The 18,797-nt window shown below is 39.5% G+C and overlaps 1 protein-coding gene across 1 annotated transcript in view; it reads left to right on the top strand.

Annotated features, from left to right (window-relative positions):
* The first annotated feature begins 9,748 nt into the window (after window positions 1–9,748).
* Window positions 9,749–18,797, top strand: part of Cd96 (CD96 molecule) — a 46,518-nt gene continuing 37,469 nt past the window's right edge. The window contains 4 exon segments of the mRNA XM_055593093.1: window positions 9,749–9,899; window positions 10,333–10,363; window positions 11,034–11,233; window positions 13,485–13,838. Of these exon segments, the coding sequence (XP_055449068.1) occupies window positions 9,749–9,899; window positions 10,333–10,363; window positions 11,034–11,233; window positions 13,485–13,838 (736 nt within the window).

The following is an 18,797-nucleotide window of genomic DNA, read 5'->3' as shown; positions in this document are numbered from 1 at the left end:
ACAGAATTATAAATGGTGGTGCTGGGGATCAAGGTCCAGTTTCTTGACTGTAAATCCAGACTTCTTAAGAGTTCAAATTCAGTTTTAAGCCTGCGGGGCTGGGGCAAGGTCCCTCTCCAAATGATCTGCCTACTCCACTCTGGTGAGTAACAGGAGAACATTGCCATTTACCCTTCTTGTCATGTTTCCCTCCATCAGGCCTTCATGTGTCTTCCGTTAACAACTGAAGCTTTTATTGAGTTACCAAGTAAATGTTTTTTCCCCTCTCAGAGCTCACTAACTCTGGCTTCTTGAAAAAGAAAAATACCAATAAAGCACAGCAGTATTAAAGAAAAAATAATGCCATTTTAACCATGTATATACTGGCAAAAAGGTCATTTAAAATCACAAAGTAAAAACAGCAGAACCCATTGTACCACAGTGGAAGGAATTCATGCCCCACAGACTCATGAAACATCCTCTGTATTGTCTAAAATGTTGGATTGTCACAGCACAAGGAGTTGTAACTTTACATTTTTTTGTACATGTCAAAAATGCCAATTTTGACACTACATTAAGCTGGTATTCACTCCCATTTTATGAAAAGTTTCTTAAAAATGAAGTCTCATTATGAAGAATTAAAATGTTAAAAAGAACCACATAAGGATTTTATTGATTCAATTAACATTCATAAAAGATGAGAAAACAGCTTGCAATGTTTCTGAGGTCACACAGTAGGGACTTTAGCTTGTCAAACCTCAGCTTCCACTTGGTACATGGCAAATACTTAGCACATCTGCAGACCATTCTTATGAGTAATGGAAATGACTCATCTGGAATCTGCCCTGGCAGAAGAGCCAGCCTTGCACTGCACAGGGGCCAGGACAAGCACAAATATTGTCTTGTGATGTGGAGGAGGCCCTGCACATGTTCTGGCCTCAAATGTCTCTGTGGCCCACAGCACACTCTCATTTATTTAATTTGCTGCTCACCTTCCACCACGGCCACTGTTTTTTGTATGTCACTGAAATCAGAAAATGGGGATCAACTCCTAGTAACTAGACTGGCCCACCCCAATAGCTAATAATCTTTGCCTGTTCTTTACCTAAAATTAAATGTATGTTCTCATGCATGTGTGTGTACACACATACATATAGAGAGGGAAAGAGAAGATAGATGATGGATAGATGGGTGAATGGGTGGGTGGGTGGTCAGATGGATGAGCTGATAGACAGTTAATAGATGATGTTGGTTATAGGAAAGATTCCTCTAATTTGCAGGGTAGAAGTTTGTGAAATTCCATTTGTATTTCATTTTCTGTTTTTGTTCCCTTAATTTCTCCAGGTTGGTTTCAATCTAGACTAAAGTCCAGTCAATAAACTATGTATCCTATCACTGGCTTGTGAGAGTAATTGTTTTAATGAGAGGTCTGACAGACTTCTCTTGGTCCCCAGGAAGCATGGCAGGAGAAATTGTGTTTATAATCAACTCTAATCCATTCTAATCTTCCACCTTAACCTCATCAAGAATTAAGTGATTGATTCTTTTGGTCTCCTGAAAGAAAATAAAGACCTCCTGAGATGAAACTTGGCGGTCATCCAAAGATAAAGAGACAACTGAGGACTGGCACCATTTGTACTTGGATGTGAAACTTGTCATGGCAATTTCCCTCCTGCCAGCTCTTAGCTCCTAATTGAGCACTAGCATGATGCCAGGTCATGCTTCACGGAAGGCCCTAATCACTTCACCTTGGTGACAGTTACCTGAAGACACAACATGGCAAAAACAATATACAGGCCAGGTCGTTGTTCTGCATCCTGTCTCTTCTGAGGGGCCCACTCTCTAGGGCCTAAGAATACAGCCAATGGATCCATCCCAGTTTAGTGTTTCAGGCTATGGTGATGCTTTTTTTCCTGTTTACTCCATCCAGGAGGACAACGGAATGTACTGTGCTGCCAGCTGGGATAGCAATGGGCTGTTGGGATAAGAAGCAGCTGAATTTTGAAGTTATCTGTCACTCAAGCGGGTATTCATTTGTTAGCTCTTCGTGAGGCTGGGCTGAAATCATGAACCGGTGAGTATGGAGAATATGAGAGCGTCAAGAGAAAGCTTCACCAGTCCCACCTCTCACCCCTTCACCCTTGCCCTTGGCACCATTCTCGTGCCACTGTTCAAGGTTTCATTTCTCCCTTTGTACTCAACAGCCAGCAAGTGTGTCCTCCTTCATCTCTTTGTATCTGGTCCTTCAACCCTCTGGCACTGTCACCTTGCCAATCGTCATGCTGCAGTGATCATTCTCTTCCCTGCGCCCTGACATCAGGTGCTGCTGCTGCCAGCACACACCCTATTGCCATCTTTGCCACAGTCTTGATGCACTGAGGAATCTTATCTATTTAGCCTTTTTCGCCCCCATCCTCTGAGTCACTAGTCAAGAAAACACTTTGTTACTTGCCCATATTTCAATGTTCACCACAATCTGTCTCATCATCTCCCTTTCACAGAGGAAAGACTTCTCTTAATAGTCTGGTTACTCCATCTGTCCACTGTCCCAGGACCCTCCTGGCCCCAAAACTTTCTTATGCATTTTCCCTTCACTCTTTTCTAAAGTGGGGCAGTGCATGCCCACCTTCCCATCTCCTACATATATGCACACATTTCAGACCTTAGAAATTCAGTTTTAACAACTCTAATTATCTACAGCTTCTGTTCTTTTTAAAGATGATCTATATTCTTATTTTAAAATAATTTTCTTTACTTTTGAGAATTTTATACATGTACATGATGAAATAGGATTTTATTCACCCCCTTCCTCTAAGTCTCTCTAGACCTCCCCAACACATCATCCTCTAAACTTAATGTCTTTTTGGGGGATCACCTACTAGTCCAGTTAGTGATGCTCATGTGTGCATTAGTGTGGGGAGATCCACTGGACCATGAAAATCTATCAATGGGCTCAGCCATCGAAAGGAATGGTCCTCCATCTCCCAGCAGGTGTCTGTCACTTGTCAATAGCTATTAAGCAAAGAATGGGACCTGAAAGAGTGTCTTCCCCATCTATGCTGATATTGTTGGATGGCTTAATCTAGTGTATGTGACCACAGCTGCTTTGAGTTCACAACCGTAATAATTGTATCATGTCTCGAGCCAGCAGAGGCCAGACATGTTGGATCCCCTAGATTTGGAATCACAAGCAGTTATGAGCTCTTCATCATGGATTCTGGGAGCTGAACTGAAGTCCTCGGCAAGGGCAGTACAATCTCCTTAACACTGAGACATCTTACCAGCCCCATTCTCTTCCATTTTTTCTGTTTGTTTTTTCCTTGATGTTCCCTTAGCCTTGGTGGCATGGGTTGCAGGTGGAATACCTTATTTATGGCTGAGCTCTCAGACTCGTATTCTCAGCACATTGACCAGTTATACATTTATGCACTGACTGCTGCCCATGCAAATAAAACTTCTCTGACAAAGGTTGAGAGCTGCCCAAGTCAATGGGTATAAACATAAATCTTTAGAAGCCAATTTGACAACAAAACCATTGAGAATAATAACAGGAATGGACTCACCTCTAGAGCCTATGACCTCCTCTGCCATGGGCTTTTTTGGAATGTTTACAGAAAGTAGAAAGAGAAATTTGGGGGAGGGGAGGTTATAAAGGCATAAGTAGAAAGTGGTAAGGGTATAGGGGGACAACAAGGAGATCAGGGGAGGATAGCCCAAAGGAAGAATGTATGAAAACCATATAGACACATACTATCTCAAAACCTAACTAAAAATATGTTAGAGAGCTAGCAGGCTACAGTGATGTGAAGGAGGTCAGGGGGTGTGCTGGTGCCTCAAGGATTATCATGGATGAGGCAGGGGACTAGGCTAGAGGACAAGGTTGTGGACATCCTAACCAAAACTAAGGATATAAGAAAATGTTTATGGAAACCCACCAGTTTGGTAAGGTAATTTCAGATTTTAAGTTTTAAAAAAGTTCGAGTGGAATTATTCTTCATGGATAAACAGCACTGCTCCCAGAATATAAAGCTCATTAAGTAAAAAATGGAGTGGAAGGCATGGGCTACATCCCTACAATATATTGGTCAGGGAGGCCCCAGAAGTCTCCAAAGCAACACAGACTCTTGCTGTTGCTCTTGATCTATACGTTTCTCAGTACTTGCACCAATATTTTTTTTTTCTTTTTGAGATAGGATCTCACATAGCCTAGGCTGACCTAGAACTCCATATGTAAGATTACCTTAAACTTCGGATCCTCCTGCCTCTGTCTCCTAACTTCCAGTGTTACAGGTATGCACTACCAGGACTGCTTTTATTCAGTGATCGGAATCAAACCTGGGGCTTCCTGAATGCTCACACTTTACTAACTGAGTTGCACCTCCTAGCCCTCCTTTTCTTTTAGTTAATGAGAAACATTTCTGGTCTTCAGTCTACCAGCAAGCTTTAGGACTTGTCATCAAATTTACAATTACAGAAAGAAATCCCAGACTTTTGCCTAAAATTGATCCAAAGGATAGAGGGCATTTTATTGTTTTTATCACACTGAAGCCCTGAGCCAGAGAGATCAAATTTATGTCAGAAGATATCAAAGGGTCAACTTGACAACATGTGGACTGTGGCCATATGTCAAATTTGATGTGGGAAAGAGAAGTATCTCACAACCGAGTCAAAGGAGAAGATAAGCACCAAGTAGACACCGCAGCCGTGGATGAGGCGATGAGAGAGGTAGCATGTACAGATGAGGCCTTGAGTCTTTCTCAGGCAGCAGAATAAAGTCCTCACTCAGGCACGCAACAGTAAATGACATGTGTTAGGACATTCACCATTGTGGTCACATATTCTTTTCTGCAACCGTTTTCTGAGGCATTCCTCATGACATGCTAATTGTCACTAGTGCATCAACACTAAATCGCTTAGGACACTCCAAAGGCAGAGAGCCCAAGGTAATTATATCATTCATTTAAGATGGTTTATGTCATGGACAATGTTACCCAAGGCCACTGCGAACTCCCATCAAGGCAATAATAGAAAATATGTGAAATTGGAAAGAAATCCGATAACCAAACCCAATAGGAGTTTTTGAGGCCCGTCCAATAAGAATGGATTCATTTGGCTTTATTCCTGTTTAGTCACCTGCTTTGTGAGGCAAGTTATTGCAACCTATGACTCATCACTTCCTGGACCCTTATGCCAAATATTTTAACTCACGAATGTGGAGACTGAATTGCTTGGCTATGCCCTCCTCTCTGTCACAGTGAAACTTTAACAGCTTTTCCAGCATAGCCTAAGGACTCAAGTGTTGAATGATCTGAGGCCAGTTCATATTCTGAATGGGAGATGATGAGAGAACTCAGTTGCCTGCCACATGAGCTTGAAGAGCTCAGTTTGATGCCCCAGAACTCATGTAAAAAAACCCACGTACGGTAGTAGGAGTTTGTAATCCCAGAAATAGGGAGGCAGAGACAATAGGATCCCGGGGGCTTGCTGACTAGCCAGTCTATTAAACCATTGAGCTCTGTGTTCATCCAGAGACCTCAACTAAAAAGGAACTATTGAAGAAAGTACCTGTGATAGTTTGAATAGGTATGGCCCCACAGACTTATGAGTTTCAATGTTTGGCCCATTGGAAGTGGCACTATCAAGAGGTGTGGCCCTGTTGTAGTAGGTGTGGCCTTGTTGGAGGAAGTGTGTCACTGTGGGGCAGGCTTTGAGATCTTCTATGCTCAAGCTCCACCCAGTATGGGCCAGTCTCCTTCTTGCTGCCTGTGGATCAAAATGTAGTACTTTCAGCTCCTTCTTCAGCACCATGCTTCCTGAAGGCTGCCATGCCTCCTTCCATTATGATAATGGACTGACCCTCTGAAACTGTAAGGCATCCCCAATTAAATGTTTTCCTTTATAAGAGTTGCCTTGGTCGTGGTGGCTTTCACAGCAATAAAGCCCAAACTGAGACAGTACCTGACATGGATGTCTGTTCTATACATGTACCCACCCACACATGTGCATATACACAAACACGCACCTACACACACAATCTGCAGGAGTGAATTTCATGGAAATATCGATATTATTCTAGTCTATACTGTTGGAAGTAATTAGGGCAAGTGGTTGCAGACTTTCCAGCAAGGTTTTGCAGTCCTGGTGGTGTTTTTTTTTCCTTGTAAAATTTGTATGAAGGCAAATAATAGAGAATTTGAGCTCTTAATTTATTTTTAGAGGTATGTTTTTTAAAGCAATGGATTTATTAATTCAATCTTAAATTTCTTTTATAGCATCCCTGTGTCTAACCCAGTAGTTCTATTCATAGGGTGGCAATTTACTTTAGGCTTTTATGTAAGTCCTAGCAAGATATGCCCATTAATCCAATCACTACAGCAGGCTATGATTAATTCACTTTAGCATTGATTTTTAAGGTCAAAGAAAAAGCCTCCTTACAGGAAGAAAAAAATGTATTAAGGGATTATAGGCTACAACTGCCAGGACAAAGATATTTACCCATATAATTTATTGTAATTTTCTGTTTTACACAATCATCTTCTGTATATTTCATGGAAATCTCATATTTTATAATTTAATGGCAGACCAAATCATTTAGTGATGACCATTAAGCCTGTCTTGAGTCAGTGAACTAGAAAGCTATTTTCATTTGTGTAATCTTTAGCCATTTACTACTTTACTAATGAGGAAATGCATGCCCAGAAAAGTCAGATGGCTTAGCTGTCCAACATCATTGATTTGAAAAGAGGGATATCTAGAAACCATCTTTACCCTTTTATGCCTGTCCTTTGTTCCATGCATTTATAGACCTTGCTGTGGTTTTGTGAGCTGAAGTATAAACCAGACCCTGGACTTTCACACGTTATCCCTTAGAAACTGCACAGCAAACTCCAGAGGACAGGTGTTTCATTATCCTAATTTTATATTCAAGAAAGTAAAGTTATGACATGTTGCTTAAGCAAAGTCATTTACTTAACAGCTAAGGTGGGTTAATATTTTCAATGAAAATAAAAAGTTTGCTTTGCCCCAAACCTCAAATGCCCCAAACCATGTCCTATATAGACAAACCATTGTTGCTTAAAAAGATGATATTTAAATGTTCTTTCTCATTTTGGCCATTTGACACTGTCTTTCTTGGGGAAAATGGTAATTTTCCTCATAGTAGAATTATTGAATCATATGATTTTTTTTATTTTTTTGACTCTTCATAGCTATGCTAATAAACATTTCCACCAATAACATTTTAGCCCTTTTTCTCAGCATTTTTACTAGCATATATATGTTGAGAACATGTTTTAAACAAGAAGTGAAAGCAAAGGCTGGGATATTGAGGACAACAAATTGGGCAGGCAGAAGGGGTTTAAGTGTGGATAAAGAATAGGAAAGGTTACAAAATTATAGAAACTGAGCAACTCTCTACTGAACAAAAAATGAGTCAAGACATAAATAAAGAAATTAGCGACTTTTTAGAATTCAGTGAAAATGAATACATACTATCTAAACTTATGGAACACAATGAAAGCAGTGCAAAGAGGAAAGTTCATAACACTAAGTGCCTAAATAAAAATGTTGGAGAAATCTCATACTAGCAACTTAACAGCATACCTGAAAGCTGTATGACAAAAATACTCACCCAAGAGGAGTAGATAGCAGGAAATAATCAAGCAGATGGCTGAAATAAATAAAATAGAAACAAAGTAAACAATATGAAGAATTAATGAAACAAAGATCTGGTTCTTTGGGAAAATCAACAAGATATACAAACCCTCATCTACACTAACTAAAAGGTGGAGCAAGAATATCCAAATTAACAAAATCAGAAATGGAAAGAGTGGCATAACAATAGACACCAAAGAAATCCAGAGAATTATAAGGACATACTTTAAAAACGTGTACTCCACCGAATTGGGTCATCTAAAACAATAGATAGTTTTTAATAGACAGCACTTACCAAAGTTAAGTCAAGAACATAAAAACACTTTAAAGAGGCCCCCTAGCCCCTAGTGAAATAGAAGCAGAAATTAAAAGCCTCCTAGGAAAAACAAAAACAAAAACAAAAACAAAAAAAAAACAGTCCAGGGCCATATGGTGTTCATGTAGAGTTCTACCAGAATTTCAAAGAGGAGTTAACAACAATACTGCTTAAATTATTCCACAAAATAAAAACAGGAAGAACATCATCCAATTAATTTTATCCTGATACTCAAACCACATAAAGACTCAACAAATAGTGATACTTGGATGTCTTCCTTTCCAATTTATATCCCCTTGTTTTCCTTTAGTTGTCTTATTGCTCTAGTTAGGACTTCAAGTACTATGTTGAAGAGATACACAGAGAGTGGGCAGCCTTTCCTTGTCCCTGATTTCTGTGAGATTGATTTAAGTTTCTCACCATGTAGTTTGATGTTGGCTATAGGCTTGCTGTATTTTGTTTTTACTATGTTTAGGTATGTGTCTTGTATCCCCTGAGCTCTCCAAGACAATTATTTCTCATATCTCTGAATCTCTCAGTGGCAAATACTTCAGTAGCGAAGGCTGAGGTCTTTTGAGTTCCTCTTCCGCCCAAGCCTGACTGTTGGAGAACCAGTTCTTATACGAACCCAATGCATTTAGCATCCCTTTTTCCTTTCATTCTTTCAACTTGCCTGGGCCATTCTGTTCACCTTCTTAAACATTTTTAATGTTAAATCAATATTACATTATGCTAATACTGGAAAGACAACAACAACAAAACCAAACCCATACTAATTCCCAAGTGAAGAAGAGAAGCTATGCTTCATAATGTGGACTTGAAAGATCTCTGTACTCCAAGCTTGTCTCTCTGTACCTTTGTTTCTCATCCGGCTACTGCTCCAGAACAGCTTATACACATAATGCATCTGCCTTGAATTTCAGCCTTCCCAAGTTGGTGCCACCTACTTCCTCTGCTTGGAATAACTCACTGCACAGTCTTTTCCAGGATGACTTTGGTAGCATAAGACCAAGTTCAGATTCTATACTAGAGATGAATCTAGCTAATCTCTCCCTAGGCCTCTCCCCTTTGCTCTTGTAAGTCCTTTGCTGCCTGCTCACTCAGGAGGGCTGTAGATAACCCAGGTATAACTTTAGGTTGCTTTGTTTGTCTCATTTTGTGACACACAGAGATGCTCTTACCCTAGCAGAATATCAAGTTTCTGGAGAATGGAGACCATGATTTTTCCATTATATTTTAAATGGTCTAGAGGTGTATGTCTTCAGTGATCCTGAAAGGTTACAATAAATACTTTTTAATTAACTGACTCCGTAAGTGTCGTGTTTTCAAGCACACTGGGAAGTGCTCACAAAAGTATAACCCTTCACTTTAAAAACAATAATTTATGTAAGTGGGTAAAAAAAAAAAAGCCAGGTGTATTAGTTTAATTACTGTAGAAGCCACAATAATAAGTTTACCTCTTGCTCACCTTGCTGCTTTTCAAAGTACCCTTTTCTAATTGATATGTTTAGATAGACTGTTTAAAAACTTTCTGCAGACACAGTCCGGGCTTGCCTCTCCAGCAGAAATGAACGCGTGTTCCACATTCCCTTTGTAAATAATCACATTTGCCTCTGGAGTTCAAGAAGTTCAGGGCTGCTCTTTGCTTTGTGAAAGCGGCAGCTTCTGTTTCCTTTTCATATGCAGCAGGCTGGAATAGAAGGCAGAAGAAATGCTGTAAGAGCTGAGATTTGGTGAGCAGAGAGGATAATAGGAAAGATTGATATGGCTTCATAGAAGAGTTATTTTTAAGTACAGAGAATGCCTATTCCCCTGCTGAAAGGGCCTTTAGAAAATATTACCAGGATCCGGAAAGCTGTGGGGGCCATTCCCATCACCTGGGATAGCCATTCTGGTCTGCAGGCTGTTGCTGCCACCTGCTGCAAGCAAACAGCCATGGAGGGGCTGCCGTGTAGGTTTTGTCGCTTCAGGATACCAGATGCATTCAATTCATATGCCATAGGCACCTGAAAATTGTCTTAACTAAGAGTCTAAATGGATCCCAAAGGAAAATTAGTAAAATCTGATGTGTCCAGGCTACAGAAGTTCCTAGATATTAGGATCATGATCCAGAAGCTGAGAGAGAGAGAGAGAGAGAGAGAGAGAGAGAAGGCAGATTTGTCCAACAGCCTCCTCCTATAAGTACTTCTAATAAACCACCCTAGCGAGAGGCAGGGATTCTATTAAAAGTGAATCTGCAGCTCTAAAAATCACACTCCCTTGCTTTAATGAGACATTCTCTCACTCTCTTTTTAAAGTTTCCCCATTTTAATGCAATAAGAGATGCCTAAATATTCCAAGTAAGAATTCAGTAAGTTTGGGTTTTTGGTGAATTTTTATGACAGATATAGTAAGAGGTGACAAGTTCCTCTCCAGGTATATAATGTCTTCATCTAATAGGGACACCAACTCTCAGAATCATTACAACACATCCCCTGACTGGTTTTATTATATCTCTTCACTACTTTACCAGAATTTCCAGCTGCAATGAAAAAAGGTACCCTGAGCAGTTACATCACTTTCTGTCCTCCTTTCAAGGATCTGCACTCCTAACCTTCTCTGGAAAAATTATCAGGACCATCTGACTTAACATACCCACCAATGTACTGTGTGGTTCTTTATGGGTTTTGGGTTAGCCAGATAAAGCTCTTAGACCGTTATCTAAAAAGGCCCCTCACCACCATAATGAATGATTTCTCCATCTGGCCTCCACACTACCAAAGACAAGGGGTGGAAAAAACATCCTTACACCTCCTTACCCCCCGCCCCGTGTGCCCACAGAAATGTGGATTTCCCTACTCGAAACTAGACAATAGTGACATTACTCCCTGTTATTCTTCAGAGTTTATTAAAATCAAATATGTTAACCATTGTTCTTTCACCCTGGGGCAATTCAGGAATGAAAAATATATCTTAAGATTGGACTGAAATGCTATTATGAGAGGCAGCAAGCTCGTGTTTGCTAAATGACTTTGTGTTCTTGAAAGGAAACGTATAAAAAGCACACGGGGACTGCTCTGCACAATTCCCTTTGTTTCGATTTTAGAAGCAGCTTGACTGACAAAGAGACTGAAGGAGAGAATCTTGGGATATGGAAAAGTCTTTTAAAGGTGAGACACAAGGTTTCAGAGAACAGTTTCAGCATTGTTCTTGTGAAGGTTATACTTAGCCCTGAACCACACTACTTTCCTGTCTGCATTTCATTTCCTGGGGACTTGCCAAGTGATCAACAGCCTCAACCCTGTAGTAAAGTTGGGGTTTTTGAGCACGAATAGGGTGCCAGAGTTTGCTTAGCAGAGACATCAGTTGACTGGTGTGATGTTTACAGAAATGCTGGTGTGAGCAGTTCAGGGAGACAATGGGGGAAATGGACATACTATGCTGTTTACTCCATCACCCAAACACAGTTTTCCAGTCCATCTTGTCTTTTCAGATGGCTGCTTTGGGAACCTTTGCTCCTTTGAAATAGCTCATGACTGCTGCAGGAGTTGCCCACTAGGGCAAACTGTTGCTAAGATTGTCAGTTATGTATTTAAATGGCAAGCTTCAGGAAAGATGCCAGAGTCAAGATAGGATTCCTAATGAGCAGTAAAATCAAAAAGGGAATGAATGGTTAGTGTCATTGTCCTGGCCTCTCTTCAACATTTTCCCCTCTCAAAGAGTCTTGAGAAATTGGAAAATTTGTGTGTCTGTACTCCTGGTCCATTACAAAGACAACTGCAGCAAACTTAAAGTAGCCCCACAATCATGTCCACGGTCAGAAAACCTTGCTCAGGTTTTAATTCTTTCTTAAGCTTTTTTTTCCCTCTTCAAATTAACAAGTATTTCTCAATGTCATTAGTGGTTTGATGTATGCTAAGTTTTACTCAGTCACACACAAGGAATGCCTTGGAAAGCCAAGTGGAGTCCTTTATGGCAATGGGAACCAAAACCTAAAAGGCCCATTTCAAAATGGAATGAGGAGAGCTTAGTTTTGAAGACCATAGTACAAGATTATTATTGAAAGCCTGAGTATCTTAAGACTTAACAGTGTATGGCTATGAAGATTGGGAGAATTTCTGAATCAAAGACACATTGGAATTGGTAATCTAGATAGGCTTAGAGCATGTTATTGAAGGATCAGTCTCAGGGAGTTACACTCAAATGTGTTTCCTCTGTCTACCCAAACTTTGTGCATCTACAAATGAATAATAATTCCTATCCATTGAGTGACTTTGAGGTCCTTGCTTTTTCTCAGCAGCTTGTCATCTTTTTTATCCTTTCCCCTTGTGAGCTCAAGGGTACTTGTCACAATAACAAACAACTTCTGTAAAGGTAAGTTCTAAAACGGAGACCAGCGTTTCTGAAGATATCAAAGCCTCAATGCTGAACAAATTATTAGTGGTCTGTACTGTGCAGTCAGGCTGCTGAGGGAAGAGAGGCTCTGCTTTTATGTCTAGCATTTCATGCGCTACATAAAGATGAGGCCCTAGGGAACCTGTACCTGAGGCATCTGCTCATTCCCCCTTGGGAAACGTAACTACATGGAGATGAAGGTCCCTCATTCTCAGAGGGAATGTCAGGTTTCTTATTCCACTCAGCCAGAATGTAGGAAGCAGTGTGGAGTTATGAAGTTAATGTTAAAGGAAAACTAGAGATGTGACTAAATGTGAAGAGAATTCATGCTCTCTTAAGGGAGTGAATCTCTAAATGGTTTACTTCTTTTCCCAGTGCTTTGCTTTCTCTTTTTAATAAGGGAGCCTAACGATATTACTCTTATGAAGTGCGAAGATAAAAAAGATAGCATTATAAAAACCTCTTGTGAACACATAGTGTTTTAAAATAAGAGTCACTTCATTTTGAAGAACTTTCAAATAAAGTTTGAAAAGAAAACTACTACATTTAGACTAATAATTACAGATGGTGATCCAGAAAGATTGACAATATTCAGGTATATTAACAGTTTCCTGTTAAGTTTGCTAGGGTACTTCTGTCTCTAAGTAGCCTAAATTTATGAGGCTGAGGAGGTGGCTCAGCAATTAAGAGCACTTCCTGCTCTTATAGAGGACCTAACTTTGATTCTTAGTACACTCATCTGGCAAATTCACACCTAGCTGTAACTCCAGTTCCTGAAGGATCTGTGGACATCACTCATTCACATGTAACGCTTACTCATATATATAATTTAAAGTAATAGAAATAAATCTTCAAATACACTTAGTTTTATTCAACATTATTCAGAGGCCTTCAGTTACTTTTTAAGCAAATCAACAGAAATATTCAGGTGTCAATAGTTTTCTCTATCCTAAATCACAAGGAGATTTCTACACCTAAGGCAGCCAGGAAGAAATTTCAGTTGCTCTCTCATATCAGTGAACTGACCAGGTTTTTAAGAGTCACTTCATGATTTGTATTCTTACAAAAAATGATTTTTTTTAAGCACACACACACACACAAACATAAAGGTGCACTCCAGCTGAATAATGCAAACTAATTATTCATATCCTTCCTTTTCCAGGAGTATGGGAAGAAATATTCAATGCAAGAGAAAACATATATTTTCTGCCTAATTCTGATGTCAACTTGACCTGCCAAACAAAGGAGAAAGGCTTCTTCGTACAGATGCTATGGTCCAAGGTCATGGATAAAAATGATCTGATTGCTGTTTATAATCCCCAACATGGCATCCACTGTACCCAGGGCTATGCCTATAAATCACAGGTGACTTCCATAGAAACTCTGAAGAATGTAACAAAATAGACTCTATACTTAAAGAATATCTCTTCCACCCTCACTGGAAAGTATGAGTGCAGCATTACACTGTATCCAGAAGGCATCCAGACTATAGTCTACAATCTCATTGTGGAACCCAGTGAGTATAACCTACCCAGGAAGGAATGCTTTCATGTAGCTTTCACTAATCCGGCAAAGACACACAGACCACAGCCATGTTCTATAATTTGTGTTCCATGTACAAAGACTTAGCAGAATGAAGTATTGCCTGATACAGGAAGTAGCAACAGATCAAATAATCCCTGTTGGAGTGTGAACTTCCAACAGGGTCAAGTGTTGTAACAAGAACAACAGGTAAATGAGAGCATAACAGAATCCAGGGAGATGGTCACTGAGAAAGGAACACCTAAACTGAAGATGAGTAGTTGTTAATGCAACTTAAAAGTGTGTGGGTGGTTGTGGGTGACCTATAAATGGGGTAAGGGCAGCCATAGGAAATATTTTTGCAAGGTTTAAGGACATGGGAAGGTGCAAGTGGAACTAAAGTGTGTAGATTTGTAGATAAAGCTAGAGACACAGTGAGGACCAGATCATGCCTGACCTTCTTGCCTATGTCCAAGACTGTTTAACATAAGAATCATATCAAGAAATGAAATTTTTTCCAACAAGAGGATAAGATGATGTTTGTAATTTGATTGTATTCATGTTATAAAAAGATGATTCTGTTGTTGTACAGGGTTGTTTTGGAGATTCTGGGTTTTTTGTTTCTCCATATGAAGCTGAGAATCTTTTTTTTCAAGGTCTATAAAGAATTGAGTTGGTATTTTGATGGGAATTGCATTGAATCTGTAGATTGCTTTTGGCAGGATGGCCATTTTCACAATGTTAATCTTACCAATCCATGAGCAAGGGAGATCTTTCCATCTTCTGAGATCTTCTTCAATTTCTTTCATCAGAGACTTGAAGTGTTTCTCAAACAGGTCTTTCACTTTTTGGTTAATGTCACCCGAAGGTACTTTATGTTATTAGTGGCTATTGTGAAGGGTGTTGTTTCCCTAATTTCTTTCTTAGCCCTTTTGTCTTTTGTGTACAGGAGGGCTTCTGATTTTTTTGAGTTGATTTTGTATCCTGCCACTTTGCTAAAGGTGTTTATCAGCTGAAATAGTTCTCTGGTTGAATTTTTGGGATCACTCATGTATACTATCATATCATCTGCAAATAGTGACACTTTGACCTCTTCCTTTCCAATTTGTATCCCCTTGATCTCCTTTAGTTGTCTTATTGCTCTGAACAACAACGGATCATCTGGAGGTATCTCCATCCCTTATCTCAAACTGTACTACAGAGCAATAGTAATAAAAACTGCATGGTATTGGCATAGAAATAGAAAGGAGGATCAATGGAACTGAATAGAAGACCCAGAAATAAACCCATGTACCTATGAATACTCGATTTTTGACAAAGCAGCCAAAACCATTAAATGGAAAAAAGATAGCATCTTCAACAGATGGTGCTGGTCTAATTGGATGTCTACATGCAGAAAAATGAAAATAGATCCACATTTATCACCCTGCACAAAACTAAAGTCTAAGTGGATCAAAGTCCTCAACATAAAACCAGACACACTAAATCTGTTAGAAGAAAAAGTGGGGAACAGCCTAGAACTCATTGGCACAGGAGACAACTTCCTGAACAGAACTCCAACAGGCTTTAAGAGCAACAATCAATAAATGGGACCTCATGAAACTGAAAATCTTCTGTAAAGCAAAGGACACCGTCATCAAAACAAAACAACTGCCTACAGATTGGGAAAGAATCTTCACCAACCCTTTATCTGACAGAGGGCTAATATCCAGTATATATAAAGAACTAAAGAAGCTGAAAAGCAACAAACCAAGTAATCCAATTAAAAAATGGGGAACAGAGCTAAACAGAGAATTCTCTGTAGAGGAATATAGAATGTCAGAGAAACACTTAAAGAAATGCTCAACATCATTAGCCATCAGGGAAATGCAAATCAAAACGACCCTGAGAATAGCCATCAGAATAGCCAAGATGAAAAACTCAAATGACAACACATGCTGGAGAGGTTGTGGAGAAAGGGGAACCCTCCTCCATTGATGGTGGGAATGTAAACTGGTACAACCACTTTGGAAGTCAATCTGGCGCTTTCTCAGACAACTAGGAATAGTGCTTCCTCAAGACCCAGCTATACCACTGCTAGGCATATACCCAAAATTTACTCAAGTACACAAAAAGGACATTTGCTCAACCATGTTTGTAGCAGCTTTATTTGTAATAGCCAGAACCTGGAAACAACCCAGATGTCCATCAATGGAGGAATGGGTACAGAAATTGTGGTATTTTTACACAATGGAATACTACTCAGCAATCAAAAAAGAGGAAATCATGAAATTTGCAGGCAAATGGTGGGATCTAGAAAAGATCATTCTGAGTGAAGTATCCCAGAAGGAGAAAGACAAACATGGAATATACTCGCTTATATAGACCTAAGAGATATGATAAACATAATGAAGTCTATACACCTAAAGAAGATAATCAAGAAAGCAGACACGGGGTATGATGATCAATCCTCATTTAGAAAGACAAATGGGATATGCATTGAACGTATGACAGGAGTCTACTGCAGAAAGCATCTGAAAGAATCTACCTAGCAGTGTTCCAAAGTAGATACTAAGACTCATAACCAAACCCTTGGCAGAGTGCAGGGAATCATATGAAAGAAGGGGAGTTTGATGTGGAAAGGATAGGAGCTCCACAAGGACCAAACATATCTGGGCACAGGGTCTTTTCTGAGATGGACACTCAACCAAAGACCATGAGAGGATAAAACCTAGAACCTCTGCTCGGATGTGACCCGTGATAGCTCAGTAATCAATTGGTTTCCCATAGTAAGGGGAACAAGGATTATTTCTAACAGGAACTCAATGACTGGCTCTTTGACCTCCCCACCTCCCAAGGGAGGAGCAGTACTGTTAGGCCACAGAGGAGGACTTTGCAGCCAGTCTGAAAATACCTGACAAAACGGAGTCATATGAAAGGGGAGGAGGTCCTCCCCTATCAGTGGACTTGGAAAGGGGCAGGGAGGAGATGAGGGAGGGAGGGTGGGATTGGGGAGGGAATGAAGGATACAGCTGGGATACAGAATTAACAAAATGTAACTAATGAGAAAAATAAAATTAAAAAAAAGAAAATTAAAAAAAATAAAAATAAAAACACACACACAAAAAAAGATGATTCTGGCTTCAGTATGAGACTGTTTTTAAGGTGAGCAAAGAAGAGATAATGGGAACACATGGGAAGACCATTTTCAACTGTCTGGAAGAGATATAATGATAGTCTGGTAGATATGGAAGGAACTTACACATTTTATGTACTGAGTATGAAACACCCCTGATCTGATCAGAGAGTAAATGTAGGACATCTGAATGAAGAAGGAAGACGCCTTAAAGGTGACATGCGACTTCTGGCGTGCACACCTGCATGGCGGTACCAGTTGCTCAATAAAAGATGAAAAAAGTGGAGTGGCTCTGTGAGTGAATTTATGAAAATGAATCTTGATTCATTTTACCTGTGGCAGGTAAATAGGCCACAGAAGCTCCTGGACATATAGCATTCAGACTGTACAGGTTTCATGGCCTGCCTTTGTGAAGGAGCCTTGAATTTAAGCTCTAGATCCATCCTGGCTAGAAATGTATTTGACTTGTGGCCTGTCTTGTAAGTTCTCCGAGGCTGTTTTGGAAATTATTATAATAATACCTGCCCGACATGACCTGGTCCTAAGGTAAAATGATTTTTGTTCCTTTTGGAGAGAAAAAATGAAAATAAAATCCAGCAAATAGAATATGCACTGGAAATTGAATGTTTTAAACTTAGGGGATGGAAGGAGGAATCGCCTGGTAATATGAAGAAAAAAACAAAACACAAAAACAACAACAAAAGCTAAATCAGGAAAGCCTTGGGGCAGGAGGCATGGAGCTGCCCTGGTACACAACAGGTTTGGATTTCTCGGCTTCTCTACAAGTCTAATTCCTGCTGCTCCTAGACAATGCTGTTCAAAATCACATTAGATGGTAGGATTCCATCAAATGGGACAAAACAGAACTTCAGGCAAGTTGACAATGGCATAGGTGGAGTGCTGTTTATTTTGAAATGAAGGGATTCAGAAGACCTATTGAGTGCAACACTTGGCTTTGGGTCCTTTGGGTTCAGGCAGTGAATGGCATGTGCCTCTCACTAGAAACATCATCATTCCCACTATACTATCATTTCAGGTTTCTAAGCTTTTGGTTTTTTACCTAACAAAGTAGAGGTTTACAGTTCCTCCTTCACGGCTTCCATTATCTTGATAATTAAACAAGGTAATCTGTAGGAAGTACATACTATCGTTCCTATTAAAAGGTACAAATCTGGTGATAGAAATGGCTCAGCAGTGAAAAGCACTTGTTGCTATTTTAAAGACCTAGTAACATGATGGGTTACAGACATCTGTAACTTTAGTTTTGGGGGATCTGATGCCTTCTTCTGACCTCCTCAGGCACCAAGCACACATGTACAGGCAAAACATTATTAGACATAAATACAAATAAATAAATATTAAAAATAAGGTAGGAGTTTTGCAAATGGCTTGTGTTAATAATAATAATAATAGCAATAACTTTTTATAAATCTCAGTTCTTATTAGAAAGTAACTTCCTTATCTTTTTATTTTTGAGTGGAATAATTTGGACTCCGATAAGATATTGGCAGACATTAACAAAAGTACACCTTGACTTTGGATTTAAAACATACCTTGGAAGATTGTGTCAACCCCAAAAGAGTATACTATCACATTTCTGAGGCTCTGGTCAATACTCCATTGAGAAATGACTACATAGTTTTATCTACTGTCACTATCTATCCTGTGATCAAGTGGGGTGTACTCTATAAAAGAGAAGATATTTTATAGTTCCAATGAAGGCTGGAATGGAAAAGAGGTAACATTGTCTTTAAGAAAAGAGTAACATTGTCTTTAAGAAAAACGTACTTATTAAAAGAAACGGCAATGCAAGGTAATTAAGTTTGTAGTTACTGAAAA

Source organism: Psammomys obesus, unplaced genomic scaffold, assembly GCF_907164565.1.
Source record: "Psammomys obesus unplaced genomic scaffold, mPsaObe1.curated_primary_1811, whole genome shotgun sequence".
Lineage (NCBI taxonomy): Eukaryota > Metazoa > Chordata > Mammalia > Rodentia > Muridae > Psammomys > Psammomys obesus.
The sequence above is the reverse complement of the archived record's forward strand: the minus strand, read 5'-3'. Positions and strand labels throughout refer to the sequence as shown.